This window comes from Colletes latitarsis, chromosome 3, assembly GCF_051014445.1.
Source record: "Colletes latitarsis isolate SP2378_abdomen chromosome 3, iyColLati1, whole genome shotgun sequence".
NCBI classification, from domain to species: Eukaryota; Metazoa; Arthropoda; class Insecta; order Hymenoptera; family Colletidae; genus Colletes; species Colletes latitarsis.
Window position 1 is genome coordinate 38,161,626 of NC_135136.1, and position 17,216 is coordinate 38,178,841.

Sequence of the window (17,216 nt, forward strand, 5' to 3'; positions counted from 1 at the left end):
GGCGTCGCGAGAACCTGTATTTTCTTTTTTTATCGCGTGGCTGTGATCTGCACGCGTCGTCAGCGGTTTTCATCGCAGATCCGCAGAAATATTAAAGCACTAAGCGTGGAGGTTGTATCGAGGTTCGTTAAAAAGGAAGAATTATTTGCCCTGCAGCGCGTTTAATACCGGCGGTCGCTAATCGCGGGAGGACACGTGACCGTGTCGAAAAACACGCGAGAGCAAAAGCAAAACTCACGATAAAACGATACGGGTGTCGTGGATCGTGGAACGAGTTTCGCTTGTCACGCGCGTTTATCGACAGCTTTTCGTTCGATACGCCAGACGTTTTAATTTTCACGGCGGTGGTCGTTCAGTCTGAGAATCGTCGCATCCGAACGCAAAGTGCAACCGAACGCCAGCTGCAACAACGAGTTATTGTCGATCCGACGCTCGGTGCCGTACCGTGTTAATTGCTGCTGGTCACGTTACGCGTAATGAATATTTTATTCCAGCCCGGTGTGTATATCTTTCCCTAAAACGAGGCGGTAATGCTGAAAACGGCTCGCTGCCGCGATCGTAGATTCTTTCCCAGCGAAGATAAAAAATAATGGCGCGTGGTTTATCGAGGCTCGTTTCCCTGGGACCGTATCTTTTACCCACGAATCGTAATTGCAACGAAGTCGCGTATTTCCTCGACCCGGAATGTAAAGAATTACAGATTTTTTAAATCGTGCCACGAGAAATTTAATTAGCATGCTGCGACAGTATCTTTGTTCCATCTACGTCTTCTTTTTGCCGTATAGATAAAACTCGAAAGACTGTACCGTCATTACCACGGACTTCTTTTGTCGTTTCCGTCTTGATGAAACTGTAGAACGAGGCCACGGATGGCAGGGTTCTTCCGTCCTGTTCGTTCGTTGCATCTTTTATCCGTGAACGTTGTAGCGAATTTTCGTCGAAATTCCGATCGGTCGAATCCGACGATTGTCCGCCGAATAACTGAACAAATTTTGGACCGAACGAACCCGGAGTCGTTTCGATCAATACTTTTGTTGGGCGCAGGTAATCTATGTCACTCGTGCGTAGTTTCAATGTTCCAAAAAACTTTGGAAAGAAAGGTAATTTGCATCTTCTTACGTTGATATATCTGCAGCGTCGCTTAATTATAACCTGTCCCAGTTCTGACATCTTCGTGTTAACTTTCTTCTAGCTTCTATATTAATGTTGGCCCGTTCTTGTTGTAAAACCATTTCCTGCGTCTCTTAATTGCAACTTGGAGTAATTTTAGCATCCCTGAGGTGAAGCTTCTTATAGCTTCTATTTGAATATCAACCTGTTCGCGTTGAAATACGGTTTATTAGGTTTTCAGAATTCTAATGAATTAAGGAAGTAATCTATCACAAGTTGAGCTATTTCCGAGTTATGATCATTAGACGGATCCAAAAGTATAAAAATACCTGCTCTTAGCGTCGATAGTGTTAAATGTTTAAAAAGTGAGATGGGAAAGCGTTTCGTTACGCAAACCAATTACCGAAAGAAACTCGGCGGGGAAGTGGTTAAAAAACGAGCGTTCGATCAGGCGCACCACTTTACCCAATTCCTTAATAAGAAAAATTCAATTCCACGAAAGAAATCGATGTCTCTGCCCGGGTAACCGAACCGGAACCTGTAGCAGGTTCGCGGTCAGTTGTCGCGGAGAAATTCACAGACGGTCCCATTAACGTATTCCCCTTGTACGCCTCGTTAGGTTCCATCGCGTCAGCACCGACCTTAAACGTTTCAACGTTTAGACCTCGGTGTCCCGTGATAGAGACGGGAATTTGGAGCGAGTTCTAGGCGTCTTGGCGCGACACCGAACGATTTCACGGGCGTTAATTGGTGCTCCGTCGGCCAGGTATATGATTTTTTGTGAGAAAAGTGTAAGACGACCGGTGTCAGGTTGATGGATGGATGAGACCCAGGGTGCTTGTCTTCGCCCCAGAACGTCACCGTTGTCGGTTCGTTGACTAAGAGGGGCTTCGTTTAAAAGTTTCAGGCTCGAAAACTTGATACTCTCGGCATCGACCGATACCGTGTGCGCCTCCGCGTTGTTTTTAACTACTTCTCGATAACGCTGGAATTCGTTCGGGGATTAAAAGCTAACGGGGGCGTAGCTTTGTAATATTCCGCGTCGCGCTTATCTTCGATGTCATCCGCAGAAATTACATATCAGCCTCTTTAACGTACGGCAACGGAGATTTTTACCATGCGATCCCACCGAGCTGATACAACCTCCCTCTTCTTTTTCGAATTCAACGGAGCTCTAATAACCATCGATTGCAGACGCTACAAGTGGGGTCGTCGATATTTCATGTTACTGGATTAAGAATAGTCTAATCTGGAATAGACCCTTATTACGATACCTACATTCACGCTTGGCTGCTTATCATAGCGGTGATCCTAGATATTCTCATACTTACGATTACGTTCTAACCAAATTAAATTTTACCACGCTTGAACACCGCAGAAAAGTAGCTGATTTACTCTTTGTTAACAGGGTACTTGATGGTCTGATCTCGTGTACAAGTATCGTTGAAATGCTTAGATTTAATGTTCCTTCCAGAATACTACGTCGTTCTGAATTATTTATGGCTTCTATAACCCTTATAATTGTTCATTCTCGCGAATATTGCGCATGATTTGATCCATGTTTTTAACCACTCAGTTTTGTATTACTGTTTCTCTTTGTTACGTAATTATCTTCTATACTTGTATCTCTTTCCGTATCAATGGGTATTTAATAAACAAATAAATAGTATAAATACAGTACTTTTAAGGAAAGATTCGGGAACTCTATCGAAAATTGAGTCGAACCGCCAGCAAATGTTCCGAGGATTTCGTCGCACGGTTTTCGTTGGAAGTTTTCTCCATCGAAGGGGATTTCTAACGCGAAAGATCGACCGTCGAAAATCGTGCCAGTTAGACGATTTCTCCTTCCATTCGTTCTCTTTATCCGACCGTCCGGAAATCGTACACGGTTGAATGAACCGGCAGAATTTGATTCGAGACTGGAAGTTAAGAATTTCCAGTCAGAAGTTGCGAACTCCACGACGTTCTTGCGCGATTTTCTGGATAGACTCGCAGCGGCTGATCCGCAAATACGAGATTCCCAGCGAGCGTGTCCCGGTCGCGCGAGCTTTTGTGCTTCGTCGTCGCATCGCGCAAGAATGGACTCGAGCTTTGCACTCGACAGTCGCCGTACGCTTTGTGCTTTATTTATCCGGGGCCGAGCCGCTGGCGGGCTCGACGGTTCTGTACATTGACTGCTTTAGAAGTCGGAACTTCCTGGCGAAGTCGCGCACGACCACCCCTGTCGCGCCGCCAAAGCCACCAACTGCGCATCGCTCGACCCACATAAACTAACGTCGTAATTCTTCCGAGACGAAAACTACCCTCTCGAAGAGCTCGGAGAGAAAAAAAAGGCGGGCAAAATCGATCGGGACACAACGAGATTTCATTTCGCTCGACCCTCGTCGTAAACAAATCCTCTGTCGGGTTCGAGATCGCCAACGCGTGTACGCGCGCCCAAGCGATTTCGATTTCGCCGCTTTGGCAAGCACTTGGCGATTTATTTAACTTTAAGAGGAGTTCAGCGGCGAAGTGCTGGAAGGGATGACGCAGGGGGGTGGCGCGTCGACGGTGATGTGGGTCGAGGCTCGAGGGGAGGGAGAGGCCGGAGAATAGCTGGTTTTGCGGAGCGCGAAAGGGGAGAATAGGCGGATGCGCGAGCGTGCATCGATGGGAAAAGGCCTCTCCGACGTTCGTGGGCGTCAATGTATTGGGGGTACGTTCCAGGTTGATGCCACCGGCGCTGGACGCAATTTGAGAGCAATCGACTGAACGACACGCCGCAAATCAAACCCGTCCGTGGTAGTCGTGTGTTAGCTAGGCTCACCTCCGCCGACTGCGTCGCCCTCGAAGCCCCGCAGACCCTCCCCTCCTCACCCCCTGTTCACCAGATCCCTCTCTGTGTCACCTTTCGCCCTCCGAACCCCCGACACCACTACCCTGGCGCCACACCATTTTCGTTTCGCGGATCTCCACTGTCCTCTCAATTTGAGTTGACGCTTCTACGTACGGTCGAGCGATTCGAGTTGCCGCGCGACAGCTGCTACTGCCGATGCATCACCTCGCATCCGGCGCGTATTACACCGCTGTTACTGTTAATTGAATCGATCGTTTTCAGATTGCCGGTTCCTCCGCCAGCACCGTAAAATCGCCGAAATCACGCGGCCCGTGCCTGCCTGACGCCAAAACGCATAAGCGCGGATTTTCGGGATTGCACCGTGACGCTCTGAAAGCCATTTTTCGATGTAAAAGGTTTCCTAGTGTTTTAGGGATCGCAAAATTCTATTTTAAACAATTTTTAGACGTCGCACAGTGGAGTATTTGCCCGGAAAAGCTGGCCAAAACTATTTCGACCACTTCTGTTGTTCATATATTCCATTAGTTCAGACAACGAAAATTTTACATTTTGTATTTTGGCCAGCTTTTCGGTCCGAATACTCCACTGTGCGTCGAAGAGTTCTGCAAGTTTGATGCCCAGTTATGGCGTACGTTGATAAAGTTTGACAAATTTCGTAAAATCGTTCGCTGCTTTCTGATTCAATATCGCTAATTAGATACCCGCATTCATGAGATTTACGAGCAATTATATTCTTAATTGATAGTTAATTGTTATGCTTGCATAGCGGTAACGAAATTTGGTTATTGGGGCGTTCGTTAATTCGTAACGAAGTTTAGTAATTTGAATAATTTGAAGAACTCCGACCGCGCAACGAGCGCCCCGGGCAACGTCAGAATATTTGTTATTGCCTGGTGTATCAATCTCACGCGTGGTTTTGCATTTTTATATCCTCTTAAAATTCTAAACATATAAAGAATTTTCTCCCGATTCTTTCGTGCTAATTTTAATACAAAATTATATTCTGACGTCGAGGTGGATGACGAATTATATTTATCCCCATCTATTTCAGCAAAAATTTGAAGCGCGTTAATATTTTCACTATTTTGTTTTCAACTTTACCATTAAATCAGTTTTGCGTTTCATGCTTTATGCGTGCCAAATTTCGAAAGTTTCGAGCAAAAAGAAGCGGAGTGGAGTGTTGACGACCGAGAAATAGGCATTAGACCCACCGTAGGGCGAATGGGGAACGCAGAGTGGATAGCGCACCGCAAATTCTGTGTATCGGACACGGGTTGTTCCGTGGAACCGGATAACGATTGAACTTTCGACTGTTTGCGCTCCTTTCGAGCCAGGGTCGTTAAGATCGAGGATCGACGTTGCTGGACGTGATCTCGCTCGACGCGATAAACTCCGAGGCGTGATCTCGACCGATGGTGGAAATGTGTAGCAGCGTATGCGCGTAACTCGGCCAATTACGCGTTTCCCGATAAATTGATTTCGAAGGAGATGATATCTGACAAGCGAAGGTGCCTAAATGCAAGTCTGACTTGTCAATGAGGTTTAGTACAGCGATAGAGCTTGGAACGTTGGAACCAATGATTATCATTTTCTTGTTATACAATAATTCAGAAGATATTTAATATTAAAACTTCGGTGACAAATACAGTTTTCAGATAGGTGCTCAGTTTTTAATTAATACTTCCATCGTAATGAATATGTAAACTGATTTTGAAAATATGTTATTGTCTCGACGATTTTATTGAACATTATCTCGACAATAAATGTCATGTAAATTATTAATCACATGGCCAAAATCGCGTAGTTATTGGCTTCATTATTTCAACTACCGTTGTATACTATCACTGAGCAAGTACTACAATAGGGACAAAACGACTCGTGTCTGATCGGGGATGGTATTGGTCTACTTGAAACTTCGCGTACTTCATCTCGAATTTCCTTCTAAACTTTGATTGTCCTTGTTGAAGTTTGATTGTTTCTGCAATTGATGGCCAGAAATCGATAAATTGAATTCGTCAATTGAGGGTGAATTGATCTCGCCAATTATGTAATAAATACTACACTTTGTCGGGTACGGTGAAAACCAAATTGGAATCGTATAATCCGCAAGCTTTGTGCGAATTTCACTGAACTGCGTAAAATATATATAAATAATAATAAATAGATTTAAAGCTCTTTGGTTAATATTGATTTTCCGTGGAGAACAAATATGGTGAGGTATAATACCTATTTCTCCGTTATCGAAATCTGGATTAAATACGAAGAGCGATACGAATGATAAGGAAAAAAATGAATTTTCGATTTGAAAGAAGTTTTTGTACTGGCAGATTCGAACTCGGTCAAGTGACGGTGTAATTTGCGCCGGTTATACCACGGACCTCTGAAGCATAACCATTTCTGACGCGGTACAGCGCGGAAACTTCGATTCCAAAGACTAGAAACCTCAAATAAGGTCATACAAATAGTTGAAGTTCGACCAGCAATCAAACTACGCCGCGGAAACTGCACGGAGTTTCAAACATACGTCAGCCAGTTTCCTGTACATGCAATTCTAGATAACCTCTTTTTCAGTGGTCGATGATGCTTGAAACGTAAAGTTCGAGTTAACGATGCAGGTTCGTTAACTGAAAATTATACGTGAAAGAACTATGATAAAATCTATTTTCTATTCCATTTAATAGATTAGAATATCGCGAAACAGGGTCAGTAGTACCTCTTTTCTTGAAATCAAATCGGAACTGGTAAATTTCAACATACAAACATATTTTCCACGTGGCAAGCGTTATCGTTTTCATTATAGTTAATTAAACGGATTACATACATGATCTTTGCAAGTCGTGAATCACATATAACGAATGCTTTCACAAATTACATACTCGAGTAATAGTAGACCATTACCCTTTTTATCCGACCTTTTAATGCGCATTTAATCATTCCGTATTAATTAAAAGAGGTTGTATAAATACTTTTTTAATCTGCACGTACAGATTCAGTTCGCTTTACAAAATTCGCCTTCAAAATCGGAATTTCTCGTTTACTATTGTAGGTGCGCGCATACGGCCCTGTAGTTTTAATTCAAATGAAATGCGCATTAAAGCGTTCGATAAGCGGGATACACGATTATTTTATTTTCTGTACGGGATATTATACAAAAATTATTTCTGGACTTTTCTTTCGTCCCTTCATTATTTAACGATGTCGAAATTCTACTCGTCCAAATTTAACGTTTCCAAAGTCGAAGTTAATCGCCATGCAAAGAGTCACCGGAATCGATACCCGCTATAACAATGACGTTACTTAAACGACGCGCTGTACCATTGTGGTCGTTAATTAAACCGGTCGTTCGCGGGGCTGAAAATTGCACGTGCCACGTGGCCGAGGAACTACGCGATTCGCGGGCAAAAAACATCGAGTCGGCCGCGCATTTGACCAATCGATGGTCTCTGTGAAGCGCTTAATTCTCTGCTTTCCCAGCCGCGCAAAACGAATAGTTGAATGGCCAACGCGCACCACTCATCTGACACTTCGTAACTGCGTCCTCCCCTCGATTTGCATCGCCCCGTTCAAGCGTTACACGATCGTTACTATTAATCGATTCGATCGCTTTCGCATTGACAGTTCTCTTAACAGCGTCCTGCTGATTTACCAAGCGGATGTTTGCACGCGTGCGAACAAAAGAGATTTCGGGACGGGTCCTCCATCTGCTTTTTCGTCCCTACCCGGGACCCGACAATCGCCAGTTTCCCGCTCGAACGATCGTCGTTTCGAGGACCGTCGCAGCTATTTCGTCGCGATCGCGGTCGTTGAATTTTTAATCGATCCTCGAATCCAATTCCCTCCCCTTCGATCAGATTTCCCGCGCGTTACGAATATTTTCTAGCGCGTTCGTTCATCCCTTGTTTTTAAATTTAACGGCAAGATACTTATATATTTTCGTTTTTGAAACTAAATCGCGACTCGCTCGATCATTCCGATTTTTTACACACGAGATTTCTCCTTTGTTCGCGCATCTATTCAACCGTGACGTTAATTACTTTATACTCGTCGACCCGTTCGCGATAGCGTCGGAATACTCCCTGGAAACAAAGTGAAATTGATAGCGATCAGATCGACGCGACTTCACAAAAAGCCGGACGAGGATATATTCGCGGTATCGCGTCGTCTCTGATAATCGAATCGCTTCGCCGCGATCAGGAATTAAGGTCAGCGTCGATCATTGTTAAGGACACCGAATCGAATAGAGCAAATGATACGCCGCTCGGGTTAGCTTCTCCCTTGTGTTCCCCGTTCGCCTGTGCTTCGTTTCCTGAAAATGAGTTATTAGTTAACGACGCGCGGGGGGAACGCAAACTTTAATCACTGGCGGCGGCTGATAACAGACGCGGGTCGACGTATCAAAACGACGTCCTTAAAACAAACGGATGGCCGTGTACAAAGACGCCCGTAACGAATTCCGCGATCAACGGCCTGGTTTCTCTTGATTAAAATTCTTCGGTGTGCCGGAGACAATCTACCAGGTCCTAATTTCAGATCTAGCGGATCGTTTCGTGCCCCCATCCGCGATCCACGGAGTTCATGTAGGTCATGGAGGGAGCAGTATTCGGTCGACCTAGAAGTTGGAATTAAAATTAGCAATCGAAACGTCTCCGAGAAGCCTTATACACGGTATATCTTAACGTCAGTCAGAGACAAGAACATTTTTATCGTCTTAACAAACTTTACAAGACGAATTGCAAGATATTTGCAAACTGGAACCGTTAACCATACAATCTGCTATAAAAAAAACACATTTTAAACAGCTGAAAAATCCAGCTGTTTCCTCGGTGTCACACACCTTTCCATCCAAATCGCCTGCACCTGGTATTACTTATATGGAAAACGTGTGCTCCGATGACGTTACTGATAAATAAAAATTTAATCCGTGTGCTTCTGCAAATACATGAATACTTAATATTTGTTGAATATTTAAAATAAATGTCTGTTTTTATTCGTGGGAAAAGTAATCCAGAACCGAGATGGTTAAAGCGCGAACCATTAACGAGTCTCGGAAAAATTATATCGTTTCGCGAGGCGAGGCGTTTCGCCGTGTAAGGATTCGAAGTACTTGTAATTGCGGCGTTAAGAGTGGTAACGGAAGCTGCCAGTCCATGCACCAAGTCGCTAACAAATATGGTAAGCCGTAAGAGTACACGGTACGTTCTCGACTTGCGCGGTTAATTCGTTCCGAAGCGTTTTGCTCGACTCGATTACCGAGAATGTATAACTTATGTACGAAAGAGGGAAGATACACTGATGAAATATGACCGTGATACGTTCGAACACCTGGAAAGATCTCGGGTGCACCGTACCTGGCCCGAAGGAATAGGTTAATTTAATTCTCACGCGGTATTGCGGAACGTGCTGTTGTTTTTCGCCGACGGGTTAGCAAAACACTAATGACACTATAATTCTGTTGTTGCAGATGTTTTGAAGCGTCATCAGCCGTTAAGATGAAGACCGTAATCGCGTCGTGTCTCCTCCTCCTTCTCTCCGTCAGCGGTGTCCTTTCCGTCGAGTGGAAACACAGCGCTATCTTGGACAATAACTTCTTACTTCTTTGGACGCCCGACGAGACAGATGTTCTGTTCGAGATTCAAGCGAAGACCCTCGGCTACGTGAGTCTCGGTTTCACGAAGGATGACGGCGAGCTTGGAACTGACATGGTCATCGGATGGGTCGACAACAACGGACAGATCCATCTCCAGGTGAGTGTCCTTGCGAGCACATTATTCTAGAAAAACTCCTCCTCCGTCCCGAGATCGTCGAGTTTTCTTCGGTTTCTTGGGAGACACGGTAAATTATGGACAGTCCAGACAGTGCACCGTGTTATTCTCGGCCCATCGAGCGTGAGAAAAAATTACTTTTTGATATTGTTCATTTTCGAGAGCCACAAAATAGATATCGCGTTGATGTCGTTAGTTCTTATTAAGACGTTGGAATTTAGAGCGTCGTCCGGGCGCCAGCGCGTTAATAAAAATTCTCCGAGTGCAAAGGATTATGTAGGACACTGGTACTTAATGGGTTAAAGCAACGGAGGACGAAGAAGAAATATAATTACCGTCGTGGCCCGGTCTTCGTCGACGTAGAATTGAAAATGATCGTTTCGGCCGTGCTCGTTCCGGCAAGATTACATTCATTTCCCGAACGTTGACGTGAAATAATCTCAACTAATTACTCTTATGCTACCGAACCGGTGCATCGAATGTAGCGGGGATCGTTCGAAGTACCGTGCGGCGTGGGGGAACGCGCATAATGATAGTCCTTCCGGAGATAAGTAATGGGTTTCTCGTTTCGATCGGTGCATCGGATAGTTATCAATCTTACCAACCGAAGCCAGCGGCCTGTCATTACGCGTGCTCGTCATTTTGTACGACACTCTGGCGTTTTATTTTTCGCGGACGATTATCTTGGACAATTTTTAGACACCGGGCATGATGCATTGCTCTTATCGGAAACGCTGTGCCCTACGGTACGGAGATCGTACTTCACCGATCAAAGAGATAAGTCGGTTATTTTTTTCTGACCTGAAAGCACGCAACACCCCTATACAGTCGAAACTTCGCAGCGTATTACGAACTTAACGTTTCAGTTTTAATTTAATCCAATTTATTCAAACGGGAGTTTAAAAAATTGCTCGCGTGCGGCCATTGAGAAACAATAGAAAGGTGAATAGAAAGAAAAATGCATCCGGAATGCCCCAGTTCCGCGGCAACGCGTACGAGACGAAGATCGACTCGATGCACTCTGCGTTTCGTGGAAATGGGGCTCGTTTCAACGTGTCTTCCGGATCCGTGGAGAGCGTCAGGAATCGTTACGAACCGGTTTAATTTCGCTAGAAGGAGCACAAAGCGAACGTGCATAGAATTTCGTAGACGTTTGCAGAGGCGCGGCTTATTTTCGGCCGCTGTTAAATTTAAAACGTCGCCGCATCTGTTGACGCAAACCCTTCGCGAGAACCGGACTCGAGAGGATTACGCGGCATCCTCCCTTTCATCAGCGTTACGCGGGGCTGTTGTCACTTTACCCAGGTTCCTCATAACATGGGGGCCCTGGCGAGAGAGACGGATATGTCGTTCATCGTCGTTTTTTCCTCCTCCCGCGTGGCTTTTCCGTGACGCAAATGGGACGCAGCATTACGCGCTTTCCTCGTTTGCAGATTTGTCGTTGCATATTTCTTTTGCAACACCTCTGTCGACGGCCACGTTGCTCTGTTCGTCGCCGTTTCATCATCGCCCGCGGGGGCCCGTTTCCCGCGGAATTTCCCGGCGACGACAAATTCGCTCGGCGTCGCGCTGCGTCACTGTCAACTACGCGACAGATGTTCTTCCTTTTCTGATTACCCTCCACGATTAACGACAGCAATTTTGCCTCGCTAAACCCTTCGCCGCGGAGACTGGCCATAATTTCTCTTCATCCCGGGGCTCTCACCGGGCAACGTTCGCTTTAATCGAAATAATACCCCTCTTCCTGCGATAGATTCGAAGGTTGCGTCCCGGCTACCTTGACCGATCGTTAATCGCTGGGCAAATAGCTTCGTCTACGCCAGTGGTCTTCAAACTTACAATCCCACGCTTCACACTTTATTTCACTCTCGATCTCAAACGTTTCTCCGAATCTTTCAGAACACACTTTTAAATCCAGTATTTTTTAATTGTTTAATATACGTCAATGTAATTATTTGAAAATTTATGTAATCTTCCACTAGCTCATTATTTTTTAATTGCTTTGAAGGAAAGTTAATTTCCATTCACCAATTTGGAAGAAATCGACAGTAAGTAAAATAATTCAGTCGTTGGACTTTACCTGGTACATAGAAGTAAGACTTTTATTTTATTAATATAATATACAACGGAAATCTAATTTTGTACGAGAAACGTTCAGCTCAGTTTGAGTACCACTGGTCTGTTTAATGCCCGATCAAATCGTAGGACTCCAAATAACAAACCACCAGCGATGGGAAAGCGGCGGTGTATTTGGTCGAGGTTAATCGAGGGCTTCTTAAACGAGTAATGGGTAATAACAGAACTTACTTATACACGGAGAACGTAATACGTTTGCATCGCGACGCTTCCCTGAGAAGAGTTCAAACATACTTCCTGGATTCCATCTACATTGTCCTTGTTATTAATACTAACTGTCACCGATTCATCTTCTTCCCCCAAAATACAGCTGTCAAACGTACGATGGATCCATTTTCCACGGATTTTTGCCATTTCTAGGACCCGGTTTCGCCTCACGCATTTAAAATTTTCATCAAGCTAATCCTTCGCGATCCGCGATGTTCTCCGAGCTGCTGATCCAGCTCGGTAACGTTTACTTTGCAAAGCGTTTCAGCAGCTTACCGACACAATAAAATATTCACGAGCGGATATTTATATCGAATAAAGTTTCAGAGCTTTAAAAAAATTATCTCCTCGTCGCGCAATTCCGGTCTCCCTTCCACTTGGGTCCATCGTACGGGCGAGAAGTGAAAAATATAATCCTGGAAAGAATGTCGATCCCACCTGTCGGAATTTCGTTTCGCTCCGTAACAACGTCATCCACCGGAGTTGAATTTCGACTCAACACACAACTACCAAACTAAGCAAAGGGAAAACCGAGGTCCACACGCGAAGTCGAGAAGCATTTCTCTTGCCTCATGGTACCCCTGGGGACCATTCTTTTCAACTCCCAACCGTGCTCGCTTGTTTACGCGAAGGTGGAACAGCGAAGCAGCCAAATGGTATGGCGGAGATAACTCCTTGGTGGCCTTCCATGGTCGGATGATTTTGCTCCATGATTGTTCGTAATTATTAAATATCTTCGTTCCGCGAATACGTAAAGCAACATAATATGTACAAAATAATGCATAGCGCTGGAGTCTCGGGCTGCTATCGAACTTGACTTCGAATATATTAAACCGGCATTTAAATATAGAGCAGACTAAATAAATGATAGAGAGGTAGTCAAATTAATTACTCTTCTCGATCGACCATCTATTCTTACAAATACACAAGTCCCCACAAACTCGTTAGACACTAGTGTATCATTTGGAGAACGTTCAGAAAACAACTTTGAACTTTTCTGTAATTATGATTTTGTAGAAACTCGATTCAGAATCGAATCATGGGCAAATCTCTGTTTTGGATGTTTTCAAAGGGGTCGTCGAGTGGGATAGCTCGGATATCGCCAGGTTCGCAGATCGGTGGAGGTTAAATAAAATGCTGTCGATCGTTGAAATTCGACAAACATCCGGGGGACGTTCGATCTGGTGAACAGGCTGCTTATTGCTGCCGGGACTATGATCGGTCCCAGGTATCAGGGGGTGACGGGTTATAGAGATCTCGGGCGTTTCTTCTAAAATGGAAAGGAGCCGTAACAGAGGAGGGACGCAATATAGGAAAGCAATCTTCTCCGGCGACCAGCGCGGGGTTAGCGCGCGAGAGAGTGGTGGGTCGGTGGTTAGGTACATATCTACCGAGGTAGGTAGGTAGTCGGGCTGCAGATCGCGTCCGTCTCGCGTGTCCGCAATTTTTCCGGTAGAATCGTTGCCCGCTCGTTCCATAATGCATGCCGTGGCGCGCAATGCTCTACGCGATGCAGCCGTCGCCGGACGTTCTCATACGGAGACCGACGCCGTGATGGAAAAGGAAGGGAAACATCACGAGAAGGGACCAACGGAGACGGAGGTATCGGAACCACGGGCGAAGAAAGAGAGAAGGACGGTCCAGTTGACGGCCAATGGGAGCGAGAAGGTTTTTCGTTATGATCGTAATCTTAGAACCAGAACAGCCGCGGGCGTCCAAGACCAGCCTGGACGACCGACCCCGGGACTCCTAGCGCTCGATTTCTTGTCCTCGTAGATGCCCGTTCTCCACCCCGTTCCTCGACCTTCCCCCTCCGATTCCTTTCTTCGCGGGTCAACTTTTCGCCTTTGCCCTCGGACCTCCTCTCCACGCGAACACAAACTTCCGGTGGTGCAACGGCGACGACCGACGGATCTGGGTCGATCACCCAAACGCCAAGTATCAGGCTGTTAGACTTAACGAAAGTACGAGAGGTAATCGTCGAGTCTTTGTTCAACTTTTAAGATGAATTTTTATAATAATGTTCCACGTGGTACGTAGTCCCCGCTGGTCTTTTGTACGCTAGCAACCTCTTCTGCGATCGATCTTTGTTCCTCCGTGCAATACTTGTCTCTTAGATAGTCGTTACTCAACCCCGAGTATTGTTGTAGAGCGACCTAGGTATTAGTGGGATTGCACCATTCGTAGCGGTTTACGGGGAATAAATTTCACGGGGAACTTTGTTATCGTTATTGCTTTGGCAGGCGAACGAGAACGCGAAAAGACGAATACGTTCGACAAGACGAATCGAAGTTGATTAAAGATGTACGCCCGATACATTCTCCGTTCAGACTACCCGGCTCTTGTGTGCTCAACCACTTCCGTCCCCGTCTCTTCAGGCAGTTGAATTCAATTTTCCTGGTCTAATTCTTTTATTCGCTTCGTTTAACTTCCCCGTACCGCTCGGCACGTCGTTTCACGGCGAGATCCGTGGCTCGGTGTCTGTTTGAGATCTTTTCTACCCCAGGAATACTTTTTGAACGATCGACCGCGATGCGAGACGACCGGAAGATTTACACTTTTAGGCTGCCTCGATTTGTTACTTTTAGAAACTGAGCATCCGTTGCTTCTACGGTGCTCCTTCTTCGTTTGTCGGGATTGACAAATCGCGATTAATGGAAGATGAAATTTCGTTTACGATTAAAGGAAGATGGAACGAGTAAACGGTAGAGAAGCCACAAACTTTTATATTTTATATTGGAAAATTAGAATTATTAGAATAGATGACGGTTATATAGATAACGTCTCAAATCCCCTTTGTCATTTTTTTAACGCGAAAGCTGGTGGCTCAGTTTTTTGGAGGTTAATGGGTTAAGAAGCGAGCATCGGAGAGAAACTGTAGAAGGAATAAAAACACTACGGTGAGATCCGGAGAGCGCCTGTTAATATTTAACGACTCATATGGAGCAGCCGTGAGCTAGAAACGCAAAGAATACTTCGGGAGCAGTCGCTGCGACTGGCACACGGATAAATAATGCAACACGATAAATCGTTCTCTGGTTTAGTCGGGCGTCCTGGCCCCCGTCTCTTCGAAAGAAAAGCATCGCGCGGCTACAGAATTTAAAAAACGACTACTATAATCTTATATTAGGTAAAATTACCGTTGTTATTCCTTCGTTTACGTTTCAAACTCCAATATTTGTTAGTAATAGATTACAGTGACAGTGATATTTGAGAAGTCCAAGGTTTGAAGTTAATTAAAATTATATTCACTGATACGAGGAAGAGACGAAAGCGTTATAAGAGTTTGAATTTTGTTCAAGTCGCGTGGGTGGTGCGTCCCCCCACTTAACTCGTGATTATTTCAACGGTCGCGGGAGGCGCCTCGAGGCGAAATGGTAATGAGATCTTGCTCCGTAGTTAATTTCGGTATACGTCGGGGGTGTTTCTCTCTCTTTGGTCGCACGCACGGCGAGCGGAGTCGAATGTAATCACGGCGCGGGACCGGATGCAGGACAGGCGCGGGTGCTCCGCCGAGGAAAAAACGAGAAGCGACCGCGGCATTTCGCGCAGAATGAAATTCCTATTCCGCATTGTCGGCGGTTCGCCACTGCAGTCGGGTAAAGTGGCTGAAAAAGGCCGACGGAATGGGATGAAAATGCTGCGCAAGGCGAGAGTGTACAGGCTGATGCACACTCGGTCGTCTATCCCGCGGCGGAACGCTTGCTCGAGAAATCCATTAACGAGCGTTTCGGACGATTGCTGGGTAAATAGCGTTTCCTAATTCGCCGCGGAAATTTTTTAATCCGACCCCACCCCCGCTTCAACGAAGGGGAAACATCCTGTCGAGGGGGGGAGGGGCGACGTTTTGGACGCCACCCAACGCCCAACATCGACGTTCGGACGCGCGATACCTCCGGAATCTATTCCGGATCTAAACGCATCGGAATTTAAATTAGAGTTTAGTCGAAGTGGATGCTGCAAGGGGCAATACCTAGAGAATACAATTTTTCCGTATATTCCGGGAACGGTTATGCATGGAATCTCTTGCTACCTTTGATAAGAAATCTTAAGAGGAGAATACCAGTTTCTGGCAATTTTTACCGGATTTACATACTACCCAAAATAATTGCGCTCTCTTAGAGTGCACGGCGGCGATGCTGTTTCCGAAATCCTAAGATGGAAGGCTATATTTGTTATTTGCTGCATTCCGGTCGTTCGGTTCAATTTTTAGAATTGTCTCGAGGTTCCCTGGATTGCTCTGCGAGTCCAAGCCAATTTACACATTAATCCCGTGACGTACGATTTAATTCCAAATAATTCTTCAAACTTATACTATTTAATTTTGTTTAAATTCGTTCGTACAAGAGTAGATTTGTTTTACAAATACCTCGTGAATATGAAAATGTGTTCATTTTAATATATGACTTGACGACGACTGAGTAGCCTCATGATTGTGAAACTTGACATAAAAAACTTGTAACGATTGTACAGTAGCTTTTCTTGCTATGAATAACATTCGATTTTATTATTTATATACCAATTTAGTAACACACAGGTGACATCTGTTGAAGAATCGATCCTCTCGGTCATATTGGCGTTAAAATATCCGTTGATAGATTATTTACGAGCGAAACGTAAATGGAATTCGGTTTACGAACGTACGTAAAATCGTCGTTCGTTATTTGGAAATAAAATTTGTTCGACTCTGTCGATTCGTGATCGACGACAGAGCCAGGGGAACGGCACAGAAGGAACGCCGGGCGTCGAGACGGAAACAATAACCGCGGTCGTGCAATCAAGTGTACAGTGGGAGAAATAAAACACGTTTTTTTCGATAGCATCATGGAAGGAGAGGCTCGAAAGAATTTGCGGATATTTGCGAACGCGTGTCCACACTGAATTCTATTCGATGTTCGCAAACATGCGCGGCGCGGCGGGTTTATTGTGCTAGGTGCACAACGCAGGGGCCAGCGACCCGCTCGACGTACGTGCATTCCGACTGTTTGGTGAATAAATGATATGTTTAGTAATACAACGTCGCAGTGCGCTACTCGCGGCATTCGCGTAGTCGAGGGGGACGAGAGGCAGCCTGCAAATACTCGGTTGGGTGAATAAATTGCGAAAGAATCGTTGGATTTATGGCATCGATCGCGAGTCGCTACCGTTTCGAATGGTTTAATTCC

General features: G+C 45.3%; 1 protein-coding gene across 4 annotated transcripts in view; it reads left to right on the forward strand.

The window, feature by feature from the left end:
- Positions 1–17,216, forward strand: part of Olf413 (DBH like monooxygenase olf413) — a 239,843-nt gene that overhangs the window by 116,850 nt on the left and 105,777 nt on the right. For all 4 annotated transcript variants that reach the window (XM_076762425.1, XM_076762424.1, XM_076762427.1 and 1 more), the window contains one exon: positions 9,408–9,690. In XM_076762425.1, the coding sequence (XP_076618540.1) occupies positions 9,436–9,690 (255 nt within the window). In that variant the 5' untranslated portion in view covers positions 9,408–9,435. The remainder of the gene's footprint in view (positions 1–9,407; positions 9,691–17,216) is intronic.